Consider the following 23,019-nt stretch of genomic DNA (forward strand, 5'->3'; position numbering starts at 1 on the left):
TATATATATATAATATTTATATTTATTAGATCATTCCTAGTTCGCACACACCTACCTTTAAGTACACGATGTATGTCTGTACAAATCCGTATGTTTGTAAATAAAGGAGAGATACGAAGGAAGCGAAGGAGTCTTTTTGTTTTTTTCTTTTTCTTTTTTAATTTAGTTCACGGTTAAAGAACGATCGGCAAGAACTTAGCATTTTACAGGGCATCGCTATACAAGTGTAGAATATATGTGCACGCGGGGCTTGTTGCTGAAACTGCCACTAAACTTTGGAGTACTTTCGTTACTTAGATTCGACGAAACGTTGGAGATACACGGTGCTTTCAATGTCAAGCCAGCGACTCGTCGATCACTTTTCTTCACGTTCATGTACAGGATCGCTCGTTCACTTGTTCAAGGGGGGGGGGGGAGAATATATTATTATCTTATATTTATATATGTATATATATATATATATAAAAATACAGTTCTGCGTAGGAATTTCATCGAACGCGCGATTATCGTTAGGCTGGGACAAGCTATCGATCGTCTCACAACTATTTCCGACTCTCCGTTGATCGGAGAGTTTGATTGGCTTCGCTTTCACAGCGACAGTCTTCGTGACGAAAGCTTCTTGAAAGCTTTCTATTCATCGTTCGTCGAGGAGGGTGCTCTTCCAGTTTCCTAGCTCCTCTGTCACCCTTCCTTCGGATCAAGTCAGCAACAGGTGCGTTTAAAATGCGCCCCCCGCCGCGGTAGCTATTCGTTCGAGCCACGGGGAGGATCGATCCGCAATTATTGCGTATTTGGCAGTGATTCGCATAATCTCTATCGTTGTCAGAGTATTGTATACGGTGGCGAACGAAACGGGTTCAGGTCACGTTCTTCAGTATCCAAGGAACGAACTTCGAGATCCTCGTGCACACGCCTGGCAAGTTTGCCTCGGCGCAACCGATTCCCCAGGATATGATCCCGGCCAGGAAGTAGCGGCCATCCTTACCTCTGACCTGAAGAGGACCGCCAGAGTCTCCCTATGGAAAACAAAAGGACGATCGAGTTAGAGTTAAGGCTTTAAACTTATAATCTAGTCAATACTAATTATTGAATGACAGAATAAATAAATTCAGACTTTGTACCAGGTATTGAGTAGGTCTTTCTCTGTCAGAAGGCTATTAAGAAGTATAAATAACTAGGTACTATCATCTTTTGGAAAAGGGTAAAATAAAAATGAGTGGGGGTTGCAGTATTACATTAGAACTCTGGAAATAGGATATGATAGTCAATTATCATCTCAACATTATTGATCGTCATAGACTGCTTAGACCGGGAGTACTGTAGTGAGGAATATAATTCAGAGTTGGATATGATTGTCAACTATCATCCCATATTATTGACTATCATAGATCACTTACTACTATACTATTGTATTTTTAAAAGGTGACAACCTTTAGAAGTAATCTTACATCATTCTAACTCGTGTTAATTTTTAGACGTACCTGACATGAATCTTGACCTCCCGTCTCGTATCCGGCGCACAGGAATATGTCTGGTATGAATTCGTGTCTACCAGCCCTCAGGAACATTGACTTACATCTATCGTTACTCACTATAGGCACGGAAACCTGTAATTGGGATATTGTAATTGGGATATCTAAACTTCTAAAATGTTACATGTTTAAATTTCAGGTCACAAACCACTCAGAGAGCTATATGCTCAAATCCAGAGCTACCCAAAGCGTTAAAATGTAATTAATTTGCAATTTGTTAATCAACTGTCGCTTGAACTTATAAAAGCGATGGTTCTAGATCAGAGCAAGCTGTTCTCAAAGGGTCAAAAAATTAACAGCTCGTAGAAGGATCAGACAAGGAACCCTTAAACCCCAAGGTACACCTAACCCAGGACATCTGCAGCCTGGTCAGCGGTAATTCATCGCGAGGATTTACCTCCTGCAGCACCGAGGGCAAGGTGCCACCCTCGCTGAGCCTCCCCCAGCCGGTGACAGTCGCGTTCTCGCCGATCAGCAGATCGTCCGTGGCCGGGAGACAAATGGGCGAGATGTGGGGCGCGAACGTCAACGAGCTCTCCAGCTTGACCAGCGCCAGATCGTACTCGTACGTGAAGAAATTGTACTTGGGGTGCACCACCTTCTTCGCTACGCCGCGCTCCACGTACGGCAGTCGTTCCTGAACCGACGAGAAGTCGTACTCGCCGACCCTGATCCGGATCTGCGAAGTCAGCAGGCTGGAACACGAGATCAACGACAAGCTCCTTCTGGCATCTTGATCCTGTCCGGTTGCTACGGGATTAGACGTAATTGCGGATCGAAAGAGGCGGAACCGGGGGCCAAGATACGCGCCGCGATACGCTATCGCGGCTGTATCCGCGCTAATTAAAAGTCATCACCAAGGGAGCCAAGGTGTGACGTAAATCACCTTGGGAGAATCTGGTTTTTAGATTCGTCGAACTAGTCTAATCCTATCCGGTACTTTGAATCACGTATCATTAGGAAACTGCAAGTACGATTCGAAGCTTAGAACTCCTGGAAGATCTTGATAGATTAGTATAAAAGGTTAACGGATCCGTTGATTGCAGAAGGGAATTTTTCTGAAACGTCTTCGATATATTTTACCTTACTCCTGCAGTAAAACTTGAAATTCGATCCAAAGTAGCATACCGGTTAGATTAGAATTAAGGGATCCATCTTTCTTCTCTGTCTGTACTCACTCGTCCACGCAGTGTCCCGCCGTCGCTATCCAGTTCTCGTTCAGCACCGCTCCGCCGCAACGATGGGTGCTCGAGAAGCCGAAGAACGACGTGCGTCTAACCGACACCTGCCAAGGCCATCGACCGAACGGTGCGTCCTTGCCGCCGACGATCCTCGTTTCCGGCCGCGGAAACAGGGGCGGCACGCCGCACTGCGTGCCTTTGCTCTCGTCGGCCGCGGACACTGTCAGCACTGAGCCCGTCTTCGCGGTTGTCTCGGTGGTGGAAACGGTGGTGTCCGGTTTCGGTGTGGTCGTGGTCGTCGTTGTCGTGCTGGTCGTGGTAGTAGTGGTTGTCGTCGTGGTGGTAGTCGATGTGGTGGTCTTTTTGGTGGGTCTGGGTCTCGCGGACGTCTCGAAGTGGGATGTCGTTATGTAGTGCGCCGAACCGAGGGGCTTGTGAAACTCCGTAATCTGTGGGGGAATAGAATGCATGGAAAATGTTCGTGCCATAGTAGTCTAATTGCATAATTTTATACATTTAAGATACAGTCAAATGCAACTATGATATTTGACTTCAAATGTTTCAGGTGAACGGCGTCAGCCATGTTGCGACTAGCAGCGCCACGTGGCAACCACTAGCCCTACTAAATGGGAAATCGATTAAAATTTTGTCGAAATAAATAGGAAAATGTGTATAAATCATATTAAAATCGCCCACCACGGCTCGAGAGTAAGATTGAAACGAATACCAAGTATTATAGTCAGGCAAAATTACTCGATGCCCACATTCTGTTTACTCGGTGGTACCACATTCCCCTTAACTCGAGACCGTTTTTTCCTCTTCAGTCTGCAATACTTCCAGGACTGTTATTTCTTTCACACTGATTTATTAATTTTCTAAATTGCCCGGGTCGCTCTTTCTACTTTGTAGCGCGGTGGTGTTCAATGAGCTGTGTAATCGCACCCGGGGCCCATTGGGGCCTGTTCTTTGTCACGATTAACAGTATATCCGCGGCAAAAACCGGCCCAGGATTTCTTCGGAGGCTCGGTGTTTTTCTTCTACGTACTGATAGAATCTAATAACACTGCGGAGCATCGATTTCTCGATCGAGGATGTAACGCGATAAAGTTGTTCCGCGGACGGTTACCGATTCGCAGATTAGATGCCTCGAAGAAGCGTTTCACTGGCTCTCGAATAGGGAAGAAGCTCGTCGCGATTGTGGTCAACGGCCGAGGTATTACGAATTCCTCGATCCTAGCAAGTACATGGAGCTATTTTGCAACGACGAACGATCCGAATATTCTCTTCGAGCGTTATTATCGAAGCGTGAATGCAGCCGCGTGATCGAGCTATTTGAAAAATGAGGAAGCAACAAAGATATCAGAATAAAGAAAAATTAAAGTAAAGTCAGTGCATATTAAAATAATAACAGGTCACACACCCTACTAATTTTTATCAGTATTCACTCTCAATATACTCTCAAACTATAAAAATGTTATTATTTCCTATTTATTACTCAAATCAGAAGAAAATGTTCGTGCCATGTTACTCTAATGGTTTAATTTTGTAAATGCAAGATACAACTAACGGATAATTTTATACATAACTTTAAATATTTTAAGTGGACAGCGTCAACGTCGCCATATTGTGACCAGGAGGGTCACGTGACAATAATTCCATCGCTAAGAGCCCAAAGGCAAATTCAACAAATCGAGAATCGAGTAGGTTTCAAATATAACCTTGTCATACTTAGCAGTTGTTAAAATATTAAAGGTACTTAAGTGGATAATTACGAATGTAGGTTTGGTCTAAATGCGGTGGTTAATACGAAGAAACATCTGACATACTTCTTGCGGTTCCGTAGGCTTCAAACTCGGTCGCGGCGGGAATCCTTCAGGGCCGTTCTGAAGGAGACTAGGGTTGTCCGTCCAGTGCGGTTTCAAGGACGGCCTAGGCGGCGTCCAGCTGTTCTCCGACCAGAAATAAGAGCTGCCGCTCGACGGTTTAGCGGTTTCTAGGGAACTCATTGGCTTCGTGGACGAAGACGGCCTCTGTTTCGTGACGAACGCCGGCTCTGTGGTAACTTGCCAGTGAGAGGTCTGTGGTACGGATCCGGCTGCGCTAGAATGAAAGAAAAGTTTGAAGCTGTCGCCTGGAAATCTTCCTTCCTTCTTTCAATAAGTACCAAGATGCCCGTATGGTTTCTACGATTAGTAGGACACCGATGACGAAAGGTAAGATCGTAAGTGAACGTAAGGACATAGTCGAATACCTGGTGGCGGACTGGCCAGTGGAGTAGGTCGGCCTGGTAGTAGTTGTTGTCTTCATGGACGTGTACGAACTACTGGGTTTCGATACGAAGTTTGGCCTCGAGTTCGTTTGGTCGTTTATCGAGGCGGGCCGATAAGTGGTAGTCTTGATCGAGAAGTACGGTTTAGAGAAATCCGTGGTCGGTTTCGGCGATACTGGCTTCGTCGCCCACTGTGGGCGCTCCGTGTGAATAAAGTTCAGATTAGAATGAGGTTCCTTGGCTGTTTCCTGGCAAGAAGCGAAGCATCGAACACCTTTAAATCTCGTTCTCAAAGAACGTCCGATCCTATAATCCTACAATAAAAAAAGATCCTTACGTTTTCTTCGAGCGAATTAACGCTTGGGTGGTGCACCGACTCCTGCCCACTGAGATCAGCGTCCTCGGTCTTCCCCTCGTCGGGTCTCGACTCGAACGGTCTTTGGTTGCTCGGCCTGTTAGGCCTGATCCCTTCGTCCTCGCTTGACGCATGCTCTTTCCCGGGCAGTCTTACCACCAACGTGTTGTGACCGGTGTCCACTTTATCCTTGAAACCCTGATGATGATTCTGGAACCCATTGTGGGTGGTGTCCTTCTCCTTGACGACAGTGTGTTGGCTATCGTCGGGCCTGGTCTTCTGTTGGGGACTCTGACTGTCGTGATAACTCGGTCTCTTCGTGTTTTGAACGTTATTCTCCCAGTAGATCGTAGTGCCAGGTCTCTTTGTACTTTGGGGTGCTGGTCTCTTCGTGTTCTGGGAACCTGGTCTCTTCGTACTCTGAGTACCCTTCTCCCAAACGTCGAGGGAACCTGGTCTCTTCGTGCTTTGGGTACCTTTGTCCCACAGATCAGAGGTACTGGGTCTCTTCGTACTCTGGTTACCCTTCTCCCATACATCAAACGCATCTGGCTTCTTCGTGGTCTGAGTACCCTTCTCCCAGACATCAGACGTTCCTGGTTTCCTCGTACTTTGACTACCCTTCTCCCACGCATCAAATGCACCGGGGCTCTTGGTGCTCTGGGTACCCTTCTCCCAGGCAACAGAGGTGCCTGGTCTCTTAGTGCTTTGGCTATCCTTCTCCCAGACGTCAGAAGTATCCGGTCTTTTCGTACTCTGGTTGTCCTTCTCCCAAACATCAGAGACATCAGGTCTCTTAGTGCTTTGAGTACTCTTCTCCCAGACATCAGACGTTCCAGGTCTCCTCGTGCTCTGAATATCCTTTTCCCAGGGAACAGAGGTGCCTGGTCTCTTACTGCTTTGGTTACCCTTCTCCCAGACATCAGACGTCCCAGGTCTCCCCGTACTCTGACTACCCTTGTCCCACAAATCGGAGGCGCCGGGTCTCTTCGTGCTCTGGGAGCCCTTCTCCCAGAAGCTCGACGAATTCGGCACAGCCGAGGTCTGGATCCTGTCCTTGTGGTCGGTGGTCGGCTTCGAGTGCGGCCTCTTCTGTTGTGGCCTGGCGGAACCGGACGACAGCGGCTTGTAAGGTCTGTTGGACCCCCCGAAAGGGTCCAACGTCTCGGATGGACGGTGACTCGGCCTCGCTGTACTGGTGTCCGTCACTAGGAAGCTGGACAGCGACGTCAGCGTCGGTCTGGTGGCCTCGTTGCCCAAAGCCTCCGCCAGGGTCGGTCTCAGCGGGTCGGAGGAGGACGCGTGCTGGTGGTGGTTCTGCTGATGGGGCGCGGCGATCGAGTTCGTCGTCGAATTGTGCACGCAACAGCTACCGAACATGAACGTGTCCACGCACACGCCCACGTGCGTCCCCTCCGACTTTATGCACTCCCAGACGAACATGCACGTGCCTTCCTTCGACTCCGCGCCCGGCACTCTGCAGGGTTTCGGGGTGATCTTGTAACCTGTGCAGGACAGATAGACCGCTTTCATGGATCGGACTTCTTGGAGGTACTCTTAGAAGACGCGGGATCGATGTGAAACGGTTTTTGGGGGGTGTTTGAAGCGGTTAATTCAAGGTTTGAAGCGTCATTTCAGTCAATTCTGGGGTTGAATTAGATGGTTAGTAGATAGAAATGTCCTGATATGCTGGGAAACTTGCATCTGGAACGGTTGTTAAGAGTTTGAGATGGTTGACTCGAGGTTTGAAGCATGATTTTAGTTAACTCTAGTGTCTTGTTAATGTGAAATAATTTGGACCAAAAAATATGAAATTCAAGGATTGTCCTGGAGGCTCGACAGGGTATTGTTTAATTTTATTTATGCTACTACTTCGAAGATCCTTTTCTACTCGAGGCAACCTTGCTCCAAAGATCAGAGATTTTCTCTGCTCTCTGAATTAGTGTAATTTTGAAGCACGCTGTGCATTCGTTCCAGCGATCATACATTTTCGCCCAGACAATGAATTGTTGCAACGTCGAACGGTTCCGCGGCTGACCCACATCCGCGGTCGCCTGGTGCGTGATAAACCGCCGTTTAAGGGCCTTCGTTGTAATTCTCTCTGTAATTAACAGCGAACCGTCCTGGGACCTGACGAGGTCGCGGACACAACGAGAAATAATCGTTCGCCGAGCACCGAACGAAGACGATCGATACTTTCGACAGTAGTCCGGATCCACCGCGAATGGATTTTGGTCGAATTCCTTAATTAGCGGACCGTCCAGGGCCGGCCCGGTAATTGGGACGTCATTAGCGTCGCGCAGATCGAATCTGCGGGGCTCACGGGTCTCTGGTCGGCGAAAGTGTGCGCCCGGATCGTCGGTTAGCCAGCGCGAAACGAGAGAAAAAGGAAAAATCGCACACGGGAAGAGTAAAAAAGGAAACTCAATCGTCGCACGGAAGGAGCACGTAAGCCTGGGCCAGGTCGTTAACCGAGTCACCGTATGGCCACGGCAACGTAAATTACTTGCGGTTCGCGGTCTGCAACTTCACGATCTCGCTTTCTCCGTTAGAAGTATGCTCGTATCGCGTCGCAGGGCACCGGCGTTAATTAAAGAAAAACTTTATCGGGCCGTAACGTTCGTTCGTCTTCGCGGGAACAATAGGGTTGATGGTGGGCGGCCAACCAAGGGGTTGGTGATTAGGGATGGAGGGTCAAGTTCACTGGAAAACGTAAAAAGTACGTCACAGATGGCTAACAAGAGGAGGATACGAATAAGACGAGCTAAGACGTTTTTTTTTGGAATTATAAAGTAAATATGACACGAATAAAAATTTATACAGGGCATTTGGCAATCGATAGTGATTCTACATGAAAAAGTGAAACGAAAATGTAGAATAACAATTTTTCGTTTGGGGTTCGGTTTTAAAGAAAAACAGCTTTGAAAATTTTTGGGGCACGCGCCTGCGTCGACAAAACAGACTTCGTTGTAGCATTCTGGTTTCTTCAGTAGCATTTGGATAATTCAAAATACAAACTACTACATTTTTTCTGTATCAAATCTAAATCTTTTCTTCCTTCACGATCTTGATATAAAATTCCAAATCTGTGTATCTCTGTTTCGGATTGTTTCAAGATGTTTGCTAATGTAATTGTTACCCAATACTGGAGCTTTTGGAGATGTTCTGGAAGAAACTTCAAGGAAGATAACAATTGCATAGTTTAACTTCGTTTAAAAAGTATCAGATAATCGCTCGATCTAATTCTCACCACTTCACTCCCCCGCGCCACTACCTCGGGGATCTTATTGAACTTGTTGAGCTGTACGTGTTCTAGGAATCAAGCGCTGTTATCTATGTCTCTAACTATACAGAGCGTTATAAAACACTTGTATGAATTTTGAGGGCACATAGTAAAAACGTCTAAAGTATCGGTATTTATTTTATATTTTATTTTATTAAATTGTTACGCGTGTTAATTCCAAGGCTCAAAACAAACTTGTATGGATCGAATGCTTTACAACAGCGATAAATGTAGCCGCGCCTTTTACGAGATGTATTTAAAGTCGATGAAGCGAAACTTCAAATGGAGTTCGATTCGCGATACATCGAAATTCATCCCATCTTTAGCGACGATATCTTTCTGAAGTCGTTGAAGATGCGTGAATAATCTTCTTTATGGACAACGCCAAGTGTGTCACGCGCGTTTCTGCAGAGAAAACGGTTAATAAAAGATGACTCGTTCGCTGCATGGAAGAAGACATCTTTCTTTTTTCTGGTCAGGCACATAATGGGGAATATTAGGTACAAAGTGCACGATGAAGCTGGAAGAGTGGTTACATTAAATTCTTTATCCTCCCGCTAACGGTGCAGTTAGTCGAAGAAATGGATCGTAAATTTTCGAAGTACATCGTTAGTAAAATACTTCGATTTTTTGTCAAATAATTTTGTTTCTCCGACTTTTTAACAATTTGGAAAGGGTTAGCAAGAAGCAGGCGCGCGTTTTCCAGCTTGTTCCTTTCCAGGACTTCCTCGAAACGAAAAGAAAGTCGCGTCTACCCCTACCCTCGATCGCTTTTCTTTTCCCACGCTCGTACGACCGACTGCACCTTGACCGAGTTCCTCTCGTCCAATTAGGCGTTACACATTTAAGAGGAACCTCCCGGGCGAGGCGAAGAAGAAAGAGAAACGCTTGGAGAAAGGGAGAGGCGGGAAAACGCTCACGAAGGGTCGAAACACGGTCGAACCGTAATGAAACCAGAACTGGCCCCCTTTTTGCCACGAACGACGAAAAAGGAAAAAAAAAGAAGGAAACGATAGAAAGTGATAATAAATAATGCGAGCTCGGCGCAGGATCCTCAAATAACTGTTATTTGATGCGATAAACGAGCGTCGAGGAAGAAATAACGCCCGATTTCGAATAATTCGTTGTTCCCTCGCGATCGACTAACGGGAAGTCGATCGCGTTATCCGCGATTATTCGATTTATGCATGATTAGTTGGCCTACTGCACTGGATGCATCGAGCGATTCGAATATTTCAAATTTCAGGCGCAGCCATGCAGCGATGGCCGAATTAACGACTTTTCGAATACAGAGTTAACCTAATATACCCGAAGAGTTTAGGTCTTACACGTCTCTTAAACATGTACTTACCTATTTGTATTTTACAGTTTGTTTAATATACGTACGAATACTTTCTTAGTGGAATATAAATATTGGAGGATTTAATGCGCGAACGTTCGTAATTATATTTATACAGAGTAAGTCGATAAGAATTCCTGCGAAATATATTCTATTCCAGGTAGGCAAATAAAGGACATTGCGTTGAGATTTTCCTCCGGCGTCGAAACAAATGATAAAAAGCCAGAGGCAGAGTTCATTGACCATTTTCGCGACGAATGCGACGTGGGTAAAGAAACGCCATTAGTTATTGAAATACGCGCGCTCGAATCACCGAAAGGAGTATTACTGACTGTGACCTCGATTCACCGTGCTGAGGGACCTGGCGATGCCCGACCACCAGAGAATCGTGGCCATGTAACCGATCCACCGCATCCTGATCCCTGAAATCAGAAATGTATCCATTAATGCAGTCTTCGAGCGTGTCAACATCCAGCCTACAATTACAACTCTCCACAGACATGCTCGCTTTTCTAAACAAGACCTTCGTGAACTGGGCCGCCACCCCTTAGAGGATCAGGGTTAATATTCTAATAACAATTCCTTTTGACACTTTTTAAACCGTTGTTGAAAATCAGTCCCTCGCAAACTAAATTATAGCTTATGTAGTTATTGTCTAAGATCAAAATTTTGCTGAAATAGATTTTTCCCGTTAGAGGGGTGCAACGATAGCATAAAAAAGGTTGAGAAACGTTGATGGATCGTCGATCCTTGTCCCCCATTTCACCAATCTCATCGCGTTATCGGTTTGCTCGTCGAGCGGCCATCGAGGTTCGTGTCACGAACGCTGGAACGATATAATCCTCGTACGACTGTCGTGCATCGACGCCGTAATCGTTCGCTGGGACATTGTTACGCGTCCAAGGTTAATCATCGAGGATCATGCAAATTGCGCGCGAGCGAGACTCTTCTAATCCCATCAGCGGAGGCACGCGTGCGTCCAGTTGTTCGTCGCGCGATGCACGGGTTGCACGACCCGCGTTCTATCGCCTTTTCCGCGCCGCCACGACTGGTCCCGGTGATTCCCCATGCACGGGTACGCGCGGCTGCGCGCGCAGATACGTTTACAGGCCTCTCCCGCTTGCCTCGTTGCGCTACCCAGGCTTCTGTTACTAATAAGCATGCCTAATGTGGCCACGTTCCTCACGTGCCTTGATGGCGTGCCAAAGCACGAACCAGAGGTCACATTTTCCCTCTCGACGGGAGAAATGAAGCGAAATCGATCGCAGACCGTTGTCGTTCGATATTAAATCCCTGAATCGATCAACGAACGCCGTGAGTTTCCCAGTCGCGGCGGCGCGGCGGGACTTTCGATTCTTCAGCCGCCATATTTGTTTTTCACTCGTTCGATCTACTGGCGTTTTACGAATCGTCGTGGAGACATACACGAATGCTCGACGGGTTGAAATCGTTAAAATTTGTTACCAAAATTCTGGTTGAACATTTTTATCGCGATTATTTTGCGAAATGCAGTCGTCGACTGGGCCTAACCTTGCATCTGTAGTCTCTAGTATTATTTTGGAATTAAAACTGGAGTACTATTGTACGGTTTTCCGAGTGTTTATTAGCAGATACGAAGGTACAGCGGTATTATTATTGGAAAGTGAATCGATCATATATTGTTAGCGACCGTTTAACTCCGTGTCACCCTAAATCGGTAAGGTTAACCACAAGCCATTCACCATGTATCAAATAGCAGATACGATGGATTGGCCATTTTCTTTTGAATAGAGGGAGACGCAAAAGCCATATTTCACCAGAATTTTTATCGAAAATCAAGGCCACCGAGCAAGTTCGTTTATTAGAAAGCAACCGCTTATCTATATATCCACGACGATTGGTCAATACTTGGATTCATTGGGCAGCTTTTAAGACTCTTGTCTTAAAATAAGACTTGGCTCGCCGTGCCCCCTAAATAAATTGCTCCGACTTTTTAACGAGGCTCGGTTTCTCGGCAACTATTATTGGAAAGCGGATCGATCAGGTATCGTCGTTAACCGTTTAATTCCGTGTCACCCGAAGGTATCAAGGTTAACCATAAGTCATTTAAGGTACGCCGAGCGTTTCTCGGAACCCGGCGAACCGATTTCCCTCGACTTTCGGCAGAACGTCGAAGGAAGACGGATGTAAAGCAGTCCGACCAAAGACAGGGGGGACAAGACCTGAATGCAGTTGACTTATTGCACGGTCCGAGCCTCTTTATAAGTCGATCTCGGTGTTGTGACCCACATATCTCCTTGCTTTTTCCGGATCGAAGAATGAACAGCGAGATATAAAGGAGAATATCAACCGACGGACCGTACCTAGCCACTTATGGCTCGAGAACCGACGATGCTTTTCATTCCAACGACCAAATCGTTCCGAGGCACTTTCACTCTCGTCGTCGACGTTCGAACACCTCTCAAACGACAGTTCTATTTAATTAATTCCTCGACAGTCTGATCCGTGAGCAGAGCATACCAAAAGGGGTGAAACGAGTACTATAATAACTGGACTCAAAGGACAAGTCTTAACCTTGGACCTCAACATCATCGTTTGGACGGTCAGGTTCGCGATTTCAGGTCCAGACAGACGCGTTAAGGTGAAAATTGAGCCGACTGGCGTAAATTTGTGACTTTGTTCCGGCGTCCCGGCCGAGGAGCTCGTCACACCGTAACGGTTTAATGAAATGTGCGATCGCACTGGACCGTTCAGCCGTGCTTTTGTACTAGAAACCTTTCACGGGATTCACAATTTTTACGCCCGCCTCTTATGAGTCCCCCTGGCGCGGTAACCTGAATTCAATGCGGCGTAATATCGCGCCGTCGAGAGGTCAGTACTTCTAGCTCGCAGCAGAGCTCGTGGCTATCTTTGAATCTCTTCGTCTCTTGGAAGGTGGAGCCTGTAGACTTTTAATTAAGTCGGCGTCGAGGTAATGAATACCAACGTGCCCCGTTCGTTCGAGAATTATTAACCCACTGGCTGGTAAACTGGGGTCAACGCGTCCTGGGCTGGTGTCTGCCAACGTGTCTGCCAATTTCGTGCCGAACTAGTTCATCACCCTAAATATCGACGGATCGTACACATCTTTGGACCTGAACTCTACGAAATCCAAACGTTTGAAAGTTTGCAAAGACGTCAGTCTCCACTCTTCCCTTCCGTGCGCAGCAAAGAAAGTTGGTAATTTCTCATTAGATGTAGTGGTGCCTTCGGGGCATCGCTAGATTTATTATAGTCTAACGATCCAATAATGCATCTTAACGTCAAAGCATTGGAAGGATAAAATTTATGCACAAGAATATTCCAAACAAGGCTTATGGATGTTCTTATTGCAAAGTATGGCTTCCACGGAGATTGTTCTTCGCGTCGACTGAAAGACGAAGAGAAAATTGGATCCTGAATTCGATTCCGATGAGGGAAAACAGGTCGTTGAGAACGGAATAGGCGTCATAAAACGAACGCCAACGGAATAACACCGATACGATTTGCTGTGCTCGCTTTAAATATCGTTCCGTTATTGAAGGGGCAGCGTACGAGCGTGATAAATACCAAACATTACGCGTGCCCGGCGGGCCTCGGGGTTGCCGATTAAAAATCGTCAACTTTCTATTGGAAACGTCGATCCCGTCGATGAGGAGGGAGAAAAAAAGACTCGTATGAATGGATGAGCGATGGCGCGCTCGCCAGAACGGAAGAATAGAGAGGATAAGGAAAGGTGAAACGAAAACCGAAGAGAGGAGAAAGGGGGCTCGCGTAAACGGCGAGCATCGCTTTTACGACGGGTCATCAGCGACTATTATGCAAATAAAAGAAACGCAACGGCAGTAAAACCGCGAGATATCGTTTAGCCGCTAGACTCTGGCGCTTTATCGCAGACAGCTGTTCCTTTTTCCGCGTGTTTCGCGAAACGGCCGCGCAAGACGCAGAACGCCACACACCAACATTTTGCACCGGTGTTTCGAGGATATCGAAGACAGAAGCTTACAGAGAAAGAGATCAAATTCATTAAAAGGCTGTAGTAGAAGGAACTACCCGGATAACTGAAACGATTTTTTTCCGGGCTAGTCAAACCATTGAACGATTTGACAACTGATACGATTGATATCATCTTCGGTTTTCGTGAGAGTTCTATTATATAGGACTTCATTTACTAGTGAAGAGTAGAAATTTTTGTCATTGTATCTTCGTGAAATTGTTACGGGTGTATTACTGAGGTTCCCTCGATGAAAATGAGTCCAAACACGACCCCATTCGGGCAACTTTTAATTTCACATAGTCCCAAATTTTTGAAAATCGATTCGAAAAAAGTGAAATTTCAAATGGTCCGAACTATGTCGTGTTTGTATTCGTTTTAATCGGGAGATCCTCATCAATCTATTGGTACTACTTCCACGAAGGTATTGTTATTCACATTACCGAATAATTGTTATGTAACAATTCAAGAAACCCCTGAACTTTGTACAATCTTGTTTGAATAGGTAGTCAGGCCTTATGTATTTGATCCTAGAACTCAGTAGTAGAATTTGGTGGCCAGTCAACTTAAGCCTCTTCGAAGTAGAGTTTCCGAACCTCTGATAGACATTGTGCATTCTTCCCTTTGGTCCACATTTTCTATCCAGAATTAATCAAAGAATATTCTCTTAGAATGTCGACCATTGTACCCAAGAATGCTAAACATCAACTGTTATATCCAGCCACCTGACAGCTTCTATTGAATCCGGCTCGCAGCAGCGGAAGGGATGTGAAAGGACTCGAAGAATCGATTCCTCGTCCCGTCGGGGGACCAAAGGATTCGCTGTCACAGTGATGACACTTTTATCGTCCCGGGGAACAGGGTCGGGAATCGGATATCGGCTTTACTTCGTTCCGTCGCGAGCAGCCAGCATCTCCTGTCTCTCGTTGAAATACGGGGCTCGATAAAAACCGTCCGGCCGAACAAAAACCGTGCGAAACATCTACGGGATTTCCTTGCTCGGAAATCGGTGCCAACGCGACAAATTGCCCAAAAAAACGACCCAGAAAGCCTGATAGTCTGCTTCAATAACCCGGAATGCGGGACCAGAATTCGGCGACACAAAGTTTCCAGCGATCTTTCTCCCGCTGTCTCACCTGCTTGTCAATTGCATAATGTCCTGTACACTCTATCGATCTATCTATCGATTAATCTACCCACCTATCCTCGTGTAGACTCGTATGCTTATCCACCTATCCTCATATACACCTGTATACTTATCCACCTATCCATCTATCCACCTGTCCACCTATCCATCCATCTACCTGTCCACTTACACACCCATCCAGCTAACCAACAATTCACCTAGTCAACAATCGCCACCCACTTATCTCCAACGATTGGAACACACGTCAAAGTGCCATAACCGAGCAACCGAGCGAATCACAGCCTTTCGATCACCGTGTTCCGGACGCGACTGCCAATCGGAAAAATTACACGTGGTCCGAAAACAGCGAGGCGCAATCCACAATTATCAATCGCGAACCAGGCCGTGAGCGTTCGCGCCGATCGGGGTAGAATTACGAGACAACGTTACGATGAGCCCACCCCGATAATTTACTGCCGCTGATCGCGAGGCTCGCGCGTGGGTGGCCGCGTACCGAACCTTGCAATCACGTTGCCCGATCCGAGCTGACTCGGTAACGCCTCCAAGTACGCGAGGTCACGCGACCAAGGGGCCTCCGAGCATCGGTTCCGTCCCGAGGATGGTTCCTGTTTGCAGGAGAAAATGCACGCGAGCCACCTCTTCCTTCCACTTAGCGGCGGAGCCGCGCCACTGGAAGCCACTACCGGAGGGGACACGATCATCCTAGCGCTCCGGAGTGGTACGCAAACAGCAATTTCGTATCCGGAAGTCGGGGCTGCAGGCGAGTTTGCCCGGCGAAGTGATTCGTTCCGAGACTGAACGACCCTCGGTTGCCTCCGCTGTGTCTTTCAATCGTTGATAGATTATGGATGATCGATGTAGGGTGTAAGTGACTACGAGGGAAGACTGCAATCTGTCAGACACCGATTTCGAACTTGGCACAAGTGGTGTAACCTGAGATCCATGGCTTCTTTCGTTTCATAATTTGGTTTGAGGAAGGAAACAGCCCTTGCGTTGCATTAGAGTCACCCATTTGGTCAATTCAAATCTCCACAAGGGGATGAGAAACGATTTCTTAATTGTTTCAAGCGACTGATGTTGTTGGGACCATCTAGGTCACCAGATGGTGGAGAAATCAAAAGTATTCGAAAAATACAAATTGAATCTTGGAGGTGGAGGAATATTCTTTTATTAAAAAGTAATTGAACAACGAGACCTAATTTCTGACAACTTGTGAGAAGTCTGAGACGCTGCGTCTAGGAAGCAATTTTCCAAGTCTGTTTCCATCAGAGGAAGGATTCTTTGGTAACATATCCGAAGGCATATAACTATACGTATCTTGTGGATAGAAAGTTTCCGACAACAGGTGAATCATGTAAACGAAAGGGGAGGGACTCGAAACACAATCGCGAGCATCGATATTGTTCTTGTTTCCGAGGATAGGAACGCACGTTAACCTTTCAGCGACCTCCTACCTTTTCTTTCCTTTCACCCGTGCCTTCCATAGAGCACGTCCCCGCCAGGCGCTTTCACGGCGGAATTTCGATTTCAATTTTTCTTTGGCGCGCTTATCAATCGAAAACGAAAGCTTTCAGACACGGAACTGGCTTCCATCGAGCTTCTTACGTAACCCGACAAGCACATACCGGGTGTCCCGAGCAAAGCACGCTTCCTTACTACGATTTTCGGGGTTGAGATTACTTCGAGAATTTCTTTTTCTTGTACATTATATATCCAACGATATATTAAATAAAAAGTTATCGATGTTATACTTAACATTGACATACATACTTGGAATATCATCGAGTTTTCATTTTTCCGTAAGGACACGCGGTAGAATGAAATTTGAATTTTTATGGGAGCACGTTCGTCTCCGTATTCCTATCCAAGCAGTTTACGACGTTGATATTTCGCGAATGTCACGCAATTTCGCGATGCACGTAGAGCAAAGAGAGAATCCTCGTAAGACTAAATAGATTTTATGGAAATTCTATCGATCCCACACGTTTTCCCTCGACCGAATGTCTTCGTCCGCCATTGCAGCGTAGCTTCTATAGTTTTGGGAGCAATTGCGCCCGGGAGTAGCAACGCGTGACGTCTCAATGTGCGCAAGAATCTCCGAGGAGGAAAAGAGGCGAACGGAATGGCGTGTAAAGAGGAAAAGCAAAACGATCGAGGCGAAGCTGCGGACGAAGAGAAACAAGCGAGGAATAGAGGTGCGTGCGTGTCCCTCGCGGTTGCTGAGGAACTGGGCCGTGGTCTCGTGTTACTCGTCTCCCGCATGGCGCACGAGCGTCCGCAAAAACTGACACATATTTCAGGGCAACGAGGAACGAGAACTCGGTTGACCGCGAGCACGCGGAACATATCCGGCGGACGGTTTTCGCGACCTAACCCAGACCTAAACTGCGGTCGTCGTAGACGTTAAACAGCCATAACTGAGAATTAACACAAGCCTAGCAGCGATCCACACCGGGTCTATCATGGTCGTTCTACACGCATCAATGGGGGCCCAATACTGCTGTAACGCAGACACAACTGGGCGTTGACTTGGACTCAATTGTGGGCCCAAAATAGATCAAGAATAATAAGATTTAATGCAAGACTATTGTACACTCAATATAGTCACAGTCGTAATCGAGCAAAACCCAAAATAGACTAAGAATAAGATTTACTGGAGGCCTAGTTTATACTCAACATAGTCCTGACACAGTTGTAGTCAAGCAATGACTCAAAATAGATGAAGAATAAGATTTAATGGAGACCTATTTTGGACTCAACATAGTGATGTCATAGTTGTAATCAAGCAATGTTACAAACCTATCTATCTTAGACATAATTATGTCACGTGGAATTATGGAGTACTATGCTTCCTTCGAAGTCGATGTCCTAGAATTTGGTTCAAGGTCGATGAACTCGCGAAATTCTGGGCATGGTAAGAGGACGCAGGTAGAAAAATAAAATGGTCGATCGTCCTAGCGCTGGTCGCTCGGAGATACCTCAAGGATACACGGTCGATCGGCCTGGACCGCGACCGTTAAGCGTCCAGCGGCGAGAAAGAAACTACTGCTCTACCCTACATGCCTCGAATAGTGTTCCGATCGGTGGCCTCTCTGGGGCAAGGTCAAGAAGCAAAGAGTATAAAACTGTCGCTGACTGGTGTTTCCTGTGCGGTCAGACACACGCGACGACCTACTGATCGCGGATTTTAAGCTTGCTCCGTTATCCTCGACCTCTCCATTACCGGGTAGTTGCATTTCCAATGACTCACAGCCACTTCCAATATTTTCATTCGCCTTTTGGGCAATTGGAGAAATAGAATTAGCAATCATATCCACTTTTAGTCCGTAATAATCGGACGAAAGGATTAGTAATAGTTGCAAAAAGAGGAGACACTGTACCAAACAAATTGGGATAATATTTTGATTCTCTTCAATAGTTGGTAAAAATTTTTACATTTTATATATTTCATCTATAAACAAGTGTCCACTACCTCCTGCTCGTGCTAGCAATTTATTTAATTACAATCAACTTTCTGACCATAAGTTTATCCTACTTTTTGTGATGTACTCAATTCCTATTTGTGGTAGGTCCAAGTCAAGTATATCTGGTTGAAACCTACATTAGTTCACTATGAATTCCAGATTGTATTTGAATTAGTTGCATACATCCAGAACAGGGCATTTTTATTAATCTCTTAAAAACATTATTTGCATCTCGACGTCCTTCACTTTGGTCTACAGACGCCAATCGGTTGGAAATCCTCTTCGAGGCGACAGTGCGCATCTTGAGGGTGAGTTTCGAACGAAACGAAAAGTGCTTCGCGTCCGGTCGACGAGCACGTGCACGGTGATTTCGACGACAGTTCGTGGAAACTGTTGGAGGGCCCCCTGAAGCAAGATGGCGGCGGGAATACTGGAAACCCCGAGGACGAGAAATCGAGGCGCGGATGCACTTGGCCGTTGTGTTTATACTTTCTGCAACGGCGATAGTAAACGTCGGGCGCAGGCAAGCCTCCATTAACATTCATAGTCGCGACGAGGTTTCATAATGCTCGCGGGTCCCTGGTCTTCGACGACTTCCTAAACACGTGCCGGGATCTCTACGTGACGGGGTTCGCTGAGTGCTCCGGAGGCCTAGCGTTAGCCCATTAAAATTTATGCTCGCGCATTTTCGGCCTGCCCAACGAACGTAAATAAATAGAAACAGAGGAATCCTACGACATGTCGATCGTGCGGCTCCCGGTACGCCTCCGGAAGACGATATTTCTCCTGGCGGTTCTTTCTAGCAAATAACAGCCTTCGGGGCAGGAGAATCATAGTTTGAATGATTGAACGCCAAGTAAATACTTCAGGAATGAATTTTATCTAAGAGTCGACTTCCTTCTTACATGGTTGTTGGTTTCGTGTTCGATGCAAAGTTCTGGGTTATCGGCAGAAGGATTTTTATCCTTCCTTATAGTGTTAATGGGAGATCGATAGATCAATCTTATGTCAATTTCTTGAGTAATAAAAATATTTAGAAGTTACGTGAGATGTCGTGATTTATGTAGCCAGTATTTTAATAAATGACAGTTTAACCGATGGATAGGCCCTGTGGGACATACAGTGTTGTACAAAACACAATCCACGAGTATGATTACTGAATAATGGTACATGATTAATTCTGAAAGATTACAAATGACGTGTCACTGAGGATTACAAATGTAACTCATGATGACTTAATAAAATTGTCAAAGTAACCAGAAAGTAATCAGTAACCGTATAATTTAAAAAAATTCTTATCTAGTTAAGAACTTCTCTTTCTTTCGTTCTGTCCAGGCCTACCAATCACCCAGTTCCATCAATCGCTTAAAAATGACCCCCGTAAACGATAGAAATTCGCCAGAATGGCGGCCCGTTCGTTCATTTGCGATACGAACACCTCTGCAACTCGTCGTTGAGGTTCGTCGATCGAGTCAAGGCTTGTCGTAAAGTCGTCTCTCAATCACGAGTTAATTAATTTGACGACCATGTCACGAGACACCTATCTGTCAGCCATCGCTAATTACAGTCTACCGCGGATTATTGGCTGTTAAATAATGGCGTTGTGCGGCCAGTTAAAGCGAGTTCGTGAGCGACAATTTCGTCCTGGATCCTCGTCGGGACGCAAAGAGAAGGATGGAAGCATTAACGACTCGAATTAACCTGTCAATTTATTATCAAGCGTCAGTTTTACGAGAATCATCGAGAGATGCGTTGTCGCGTAATAATTGCAGCTCTAACTAGGGTCGAATTTTAATTCGATTCTTTAAATGACTCAGCCCTTCGTTCGGGTTAAATTTATCGCGAAGCCTCGAAACGTCGGTGTCCCCGTTTGCGGTCGAGGGTCAGTTAATTGGTCGGTTAGTAGGTTAATTGACGCGTTCTTTTCTCTTAATCACTGTCGTATCACCGCGAGAATAAAGAGGTTAAATTGCGGTTGCCCCACGAAATCTGACCTCGTCGACCGCCGACACAATAGAAAGGCGCGTCCAGGCTTTCTGCGGCGCTTTGCACCGCGGTCATCGGTAATCCCCGACACCTGAGGACAATGTCGATGACTCGAATGACCTCGATGACAATGAAGCGCAGAAAAAAATGGCCGGAAAATTTTTGCTTCCGTTAATTATTCTCTTTGAACGCTTTTGTTCGTCCGTAAAGTTGAACTCTTACATTTCAATCGAAATCGAGGTTATGTTTCACCAACATTCGTCTGGTGCAATCTGTTATTTATGTTTAGAATACTTCATTAATATGGAAGTGGTACTCTTTAATTTCCACTCGTTTGATTCGCCCGAAGGACAATGGAGGATTGTTTCTTCCTCCGTTAGGTGTTTCTCCCGCCATGTTTGCGCGAAATCATCAGTTTCCGAGTTCGCGGATTATCTCCTACGGGCACTCGATTCCGTGGTAATTTAATTTATGTCTTTCCTGGCGCGTTCAACAGACTATGAGCAACGTTGCGCCGCTCTAACAAGCGGGCGTAGCGGAGCTTGCAGGAAATGGAGGATGATTAAGGGGAGCAGACGAAGAAGAAGGAGCAGTCGAGTTCGTCAGCTTGGAATTTGGTTGTTACCGGTGCTATGGGAAAGAGGCTTTCGAGTGTGCCGCCGCTAACGATTCCTCGTTGCTGCGTATCGCAGATTCTCACGGTGTTGCTTCGGTCTTGACGTCGCCTCGACGGCCGCTGTCACGCATACGTGACTTCGTCATCGCTTATCGACCGGTTGTCACTTGCTTCATTCTACCATTATTAACGGAATATTGTCTCTGAGAATACAATAAGTTTTAGATCTTGAGGATTGCAAAGGAAATTGCAGAGACGTAGATTTTGCATGACTCGCGTCTCTAGGGGTATAGGGAGGTTTGGATCACAGCGTTGGCAAGGGCCATCGTGGAAAGACGGGATGAGGAATCGTCGAGTTCAATGCTTCTTGCGGTCGAGAAGGATATCGCCTCGATTCGCGACAACGGTACGCATCTCAAAGTACGCGGAGTCCGGTTAATCGACTTGGAGGGTGCGAATACCGAGCGAATTGGAGCGAGTCGTAATTGCTCGACGGTTTTTGCGCGATTTATGTCTCTTAATAGACTTTTCTCGTATTTATAAGCCATCTGTGGCTGTCCGCGCGGAGTCTAGGATCGTCCGACTATTCGTTTCGGGTTGGAATCGAGCGAGTACGCGAGCCGCTCCGTTGATGTACAGTTAGTCATCGGGAGGAGGCGGTGAGAGAAGCAGCCCGTTCGCGGCGCGACGTTCGCCGGGCGTTATCTGTTAACGCTGGACAGCCATCGGGTCCGAATCGAACGATAAATCGTCGATTATCGTGGAAAAGCCAACGGCGGGCAACCGCTAATTCGATCGCCGTTGGACAGACACGGTCCGTTGCTAGCAACAATTAAAATTCTTGCGGCGGCAACCGATATCGAACATCTTGGCTCGTCATTCACGGTCCTACAGTCCTCTTTGGCATCGATTAAGCGCAGAATGAACGTCCATTAATTCTATTCATAGCGAACCGCGGCGACCAGTTTCCTCGTACACGCTCCGACCTGCACACGAACGAGTCGCGCGCATTAAGCACCGACGGCTGACTATCTGTGTACCTCGCATGGCTGATACCAGATAACACGCCCGGCTAATAAACTGTTTCGCGATCTTTGACCCGCGAACTTGCCGTTAAGCGACCTTCGAACGCGAAACGATCGATTCCCGCGACAATTTTTACGTTATCGTGCATTCACGGGAAGAGATCCTAGGGATTTTTACGCTGGAAGGTGCTCGCGAGTCAAGCATACGCAGAGAAGTTGATTTATCTGCTCGTTATCTCGCGTTCGAACGCGAAACGGTCGATTTCGGCGATAATTTTTAGAGTATGATACATTGGCGGGAAGAGATCCTAGGGATTTTTACGGCTGGATGCTGTTTTAAGCGAAACACGCGTGAATATGTGTATATTCCATGTACTGCATAATTTTTGACGAAACAGTTTGTTGAGTTATAAAATACCGATGGGAAAATATCTTAAGAATTTAAAAAATTCTTTCAGAAATAATAGTAAGTATTAATAGAAAACGTAACGAACCGAAAGTTCTATGAAAAATGTTGTTTTCAATTACGGAGTTGGCGGAACGAAACGTGAAAATAATTGTCGAGTGCGAGAGGTTAAGACTGACGCAAAAACAGTGGCGTCCGCTGAAATTTCAGGACGCCGTTTGCGTGCGATGGTGATGCCTCATTAACGACGCCGCGCGCGGACGTTTTATTGGTCAATAAATTCCAGGCGGCCCGATAGGAGGCACAGGCGTCGCGGCAGGTGGATGCCCCGGTGCACACTGGGACGAAATCTATTAATTTCTAGGCATTCAATTATTTCTGCAACGAATGGATCGAAAAACTTCAAAGTTGGCGCAACAACTTCT

At 46.3% G+C, this 23,019-nt stretch overlaps 1 protein-coding gene across 3 annotated transcripts in view; it reads right to left on the reverse strand.

The window, feature by feature from the left end:
* Nucleotides 1–40: 40 nt before the first annotated feature.
* The window catches only part of LOC143346085 (uncharacterized), a 64,998-nt gene continuing 42,019 nt past the window's right edge, over nt 41–23,019 (reverse strand). For 2 of the 3 annotated variants that reach the window (XM_076773841.1, XM_076773840.1), the window contains exons 2-9: nt 10,292–10,381; nt 5,320–6,842; nt 4,965–5,230; nt 4,540–4,813; nt 2,711–3,162; nt 1,930–2,227; nt 1,482–1,607; nt 41–1,016 (exon numbers count right to left, since the gene is read on the reverse strand). In XM_076773841.1, the coding sequence (XP_076629956.1) occupies nt 858–1,016; nt 1,482–1,607; nt 1,930–2,227; nt 2,711–3,162; nt 4,540–4,813; nt 4,965–5,230; nt 5,320–6,842; nt 10,292–10,373 (3,180 nt within the window). In that variant the 5' untranslated portion in view covers nt 10,374–10,381 and the 3' untranslated portion in view covers nt 41–857. The remainder of the gene's footprint in view (nt 1,017–1,481; nt 1,608–1,929; nt 2,228–2,710; nt 3,163–4,539; nt 4,814–4,964; nt 5,231–5,319; nt 6,843–10,291; nt 10,382–23,019) is intronic. The other variant, XM_076773842.1, reaches the window with a different exon arrangement.

This window comes from Colletes latitarsis, chromosome 10, assembly GCF_051014445.1.
Source record: "Colletes latitarsis isolate SP2378_abdomen chromosome 10, iyColLati1, whole genome shotgun sequence".
Taxonomy (NCBI): Eukaryota; Metazoa; Arthropoda; class Insecta; order Hymenoptera; family Colletidae; genus Colletes; species Colletes latitarsis.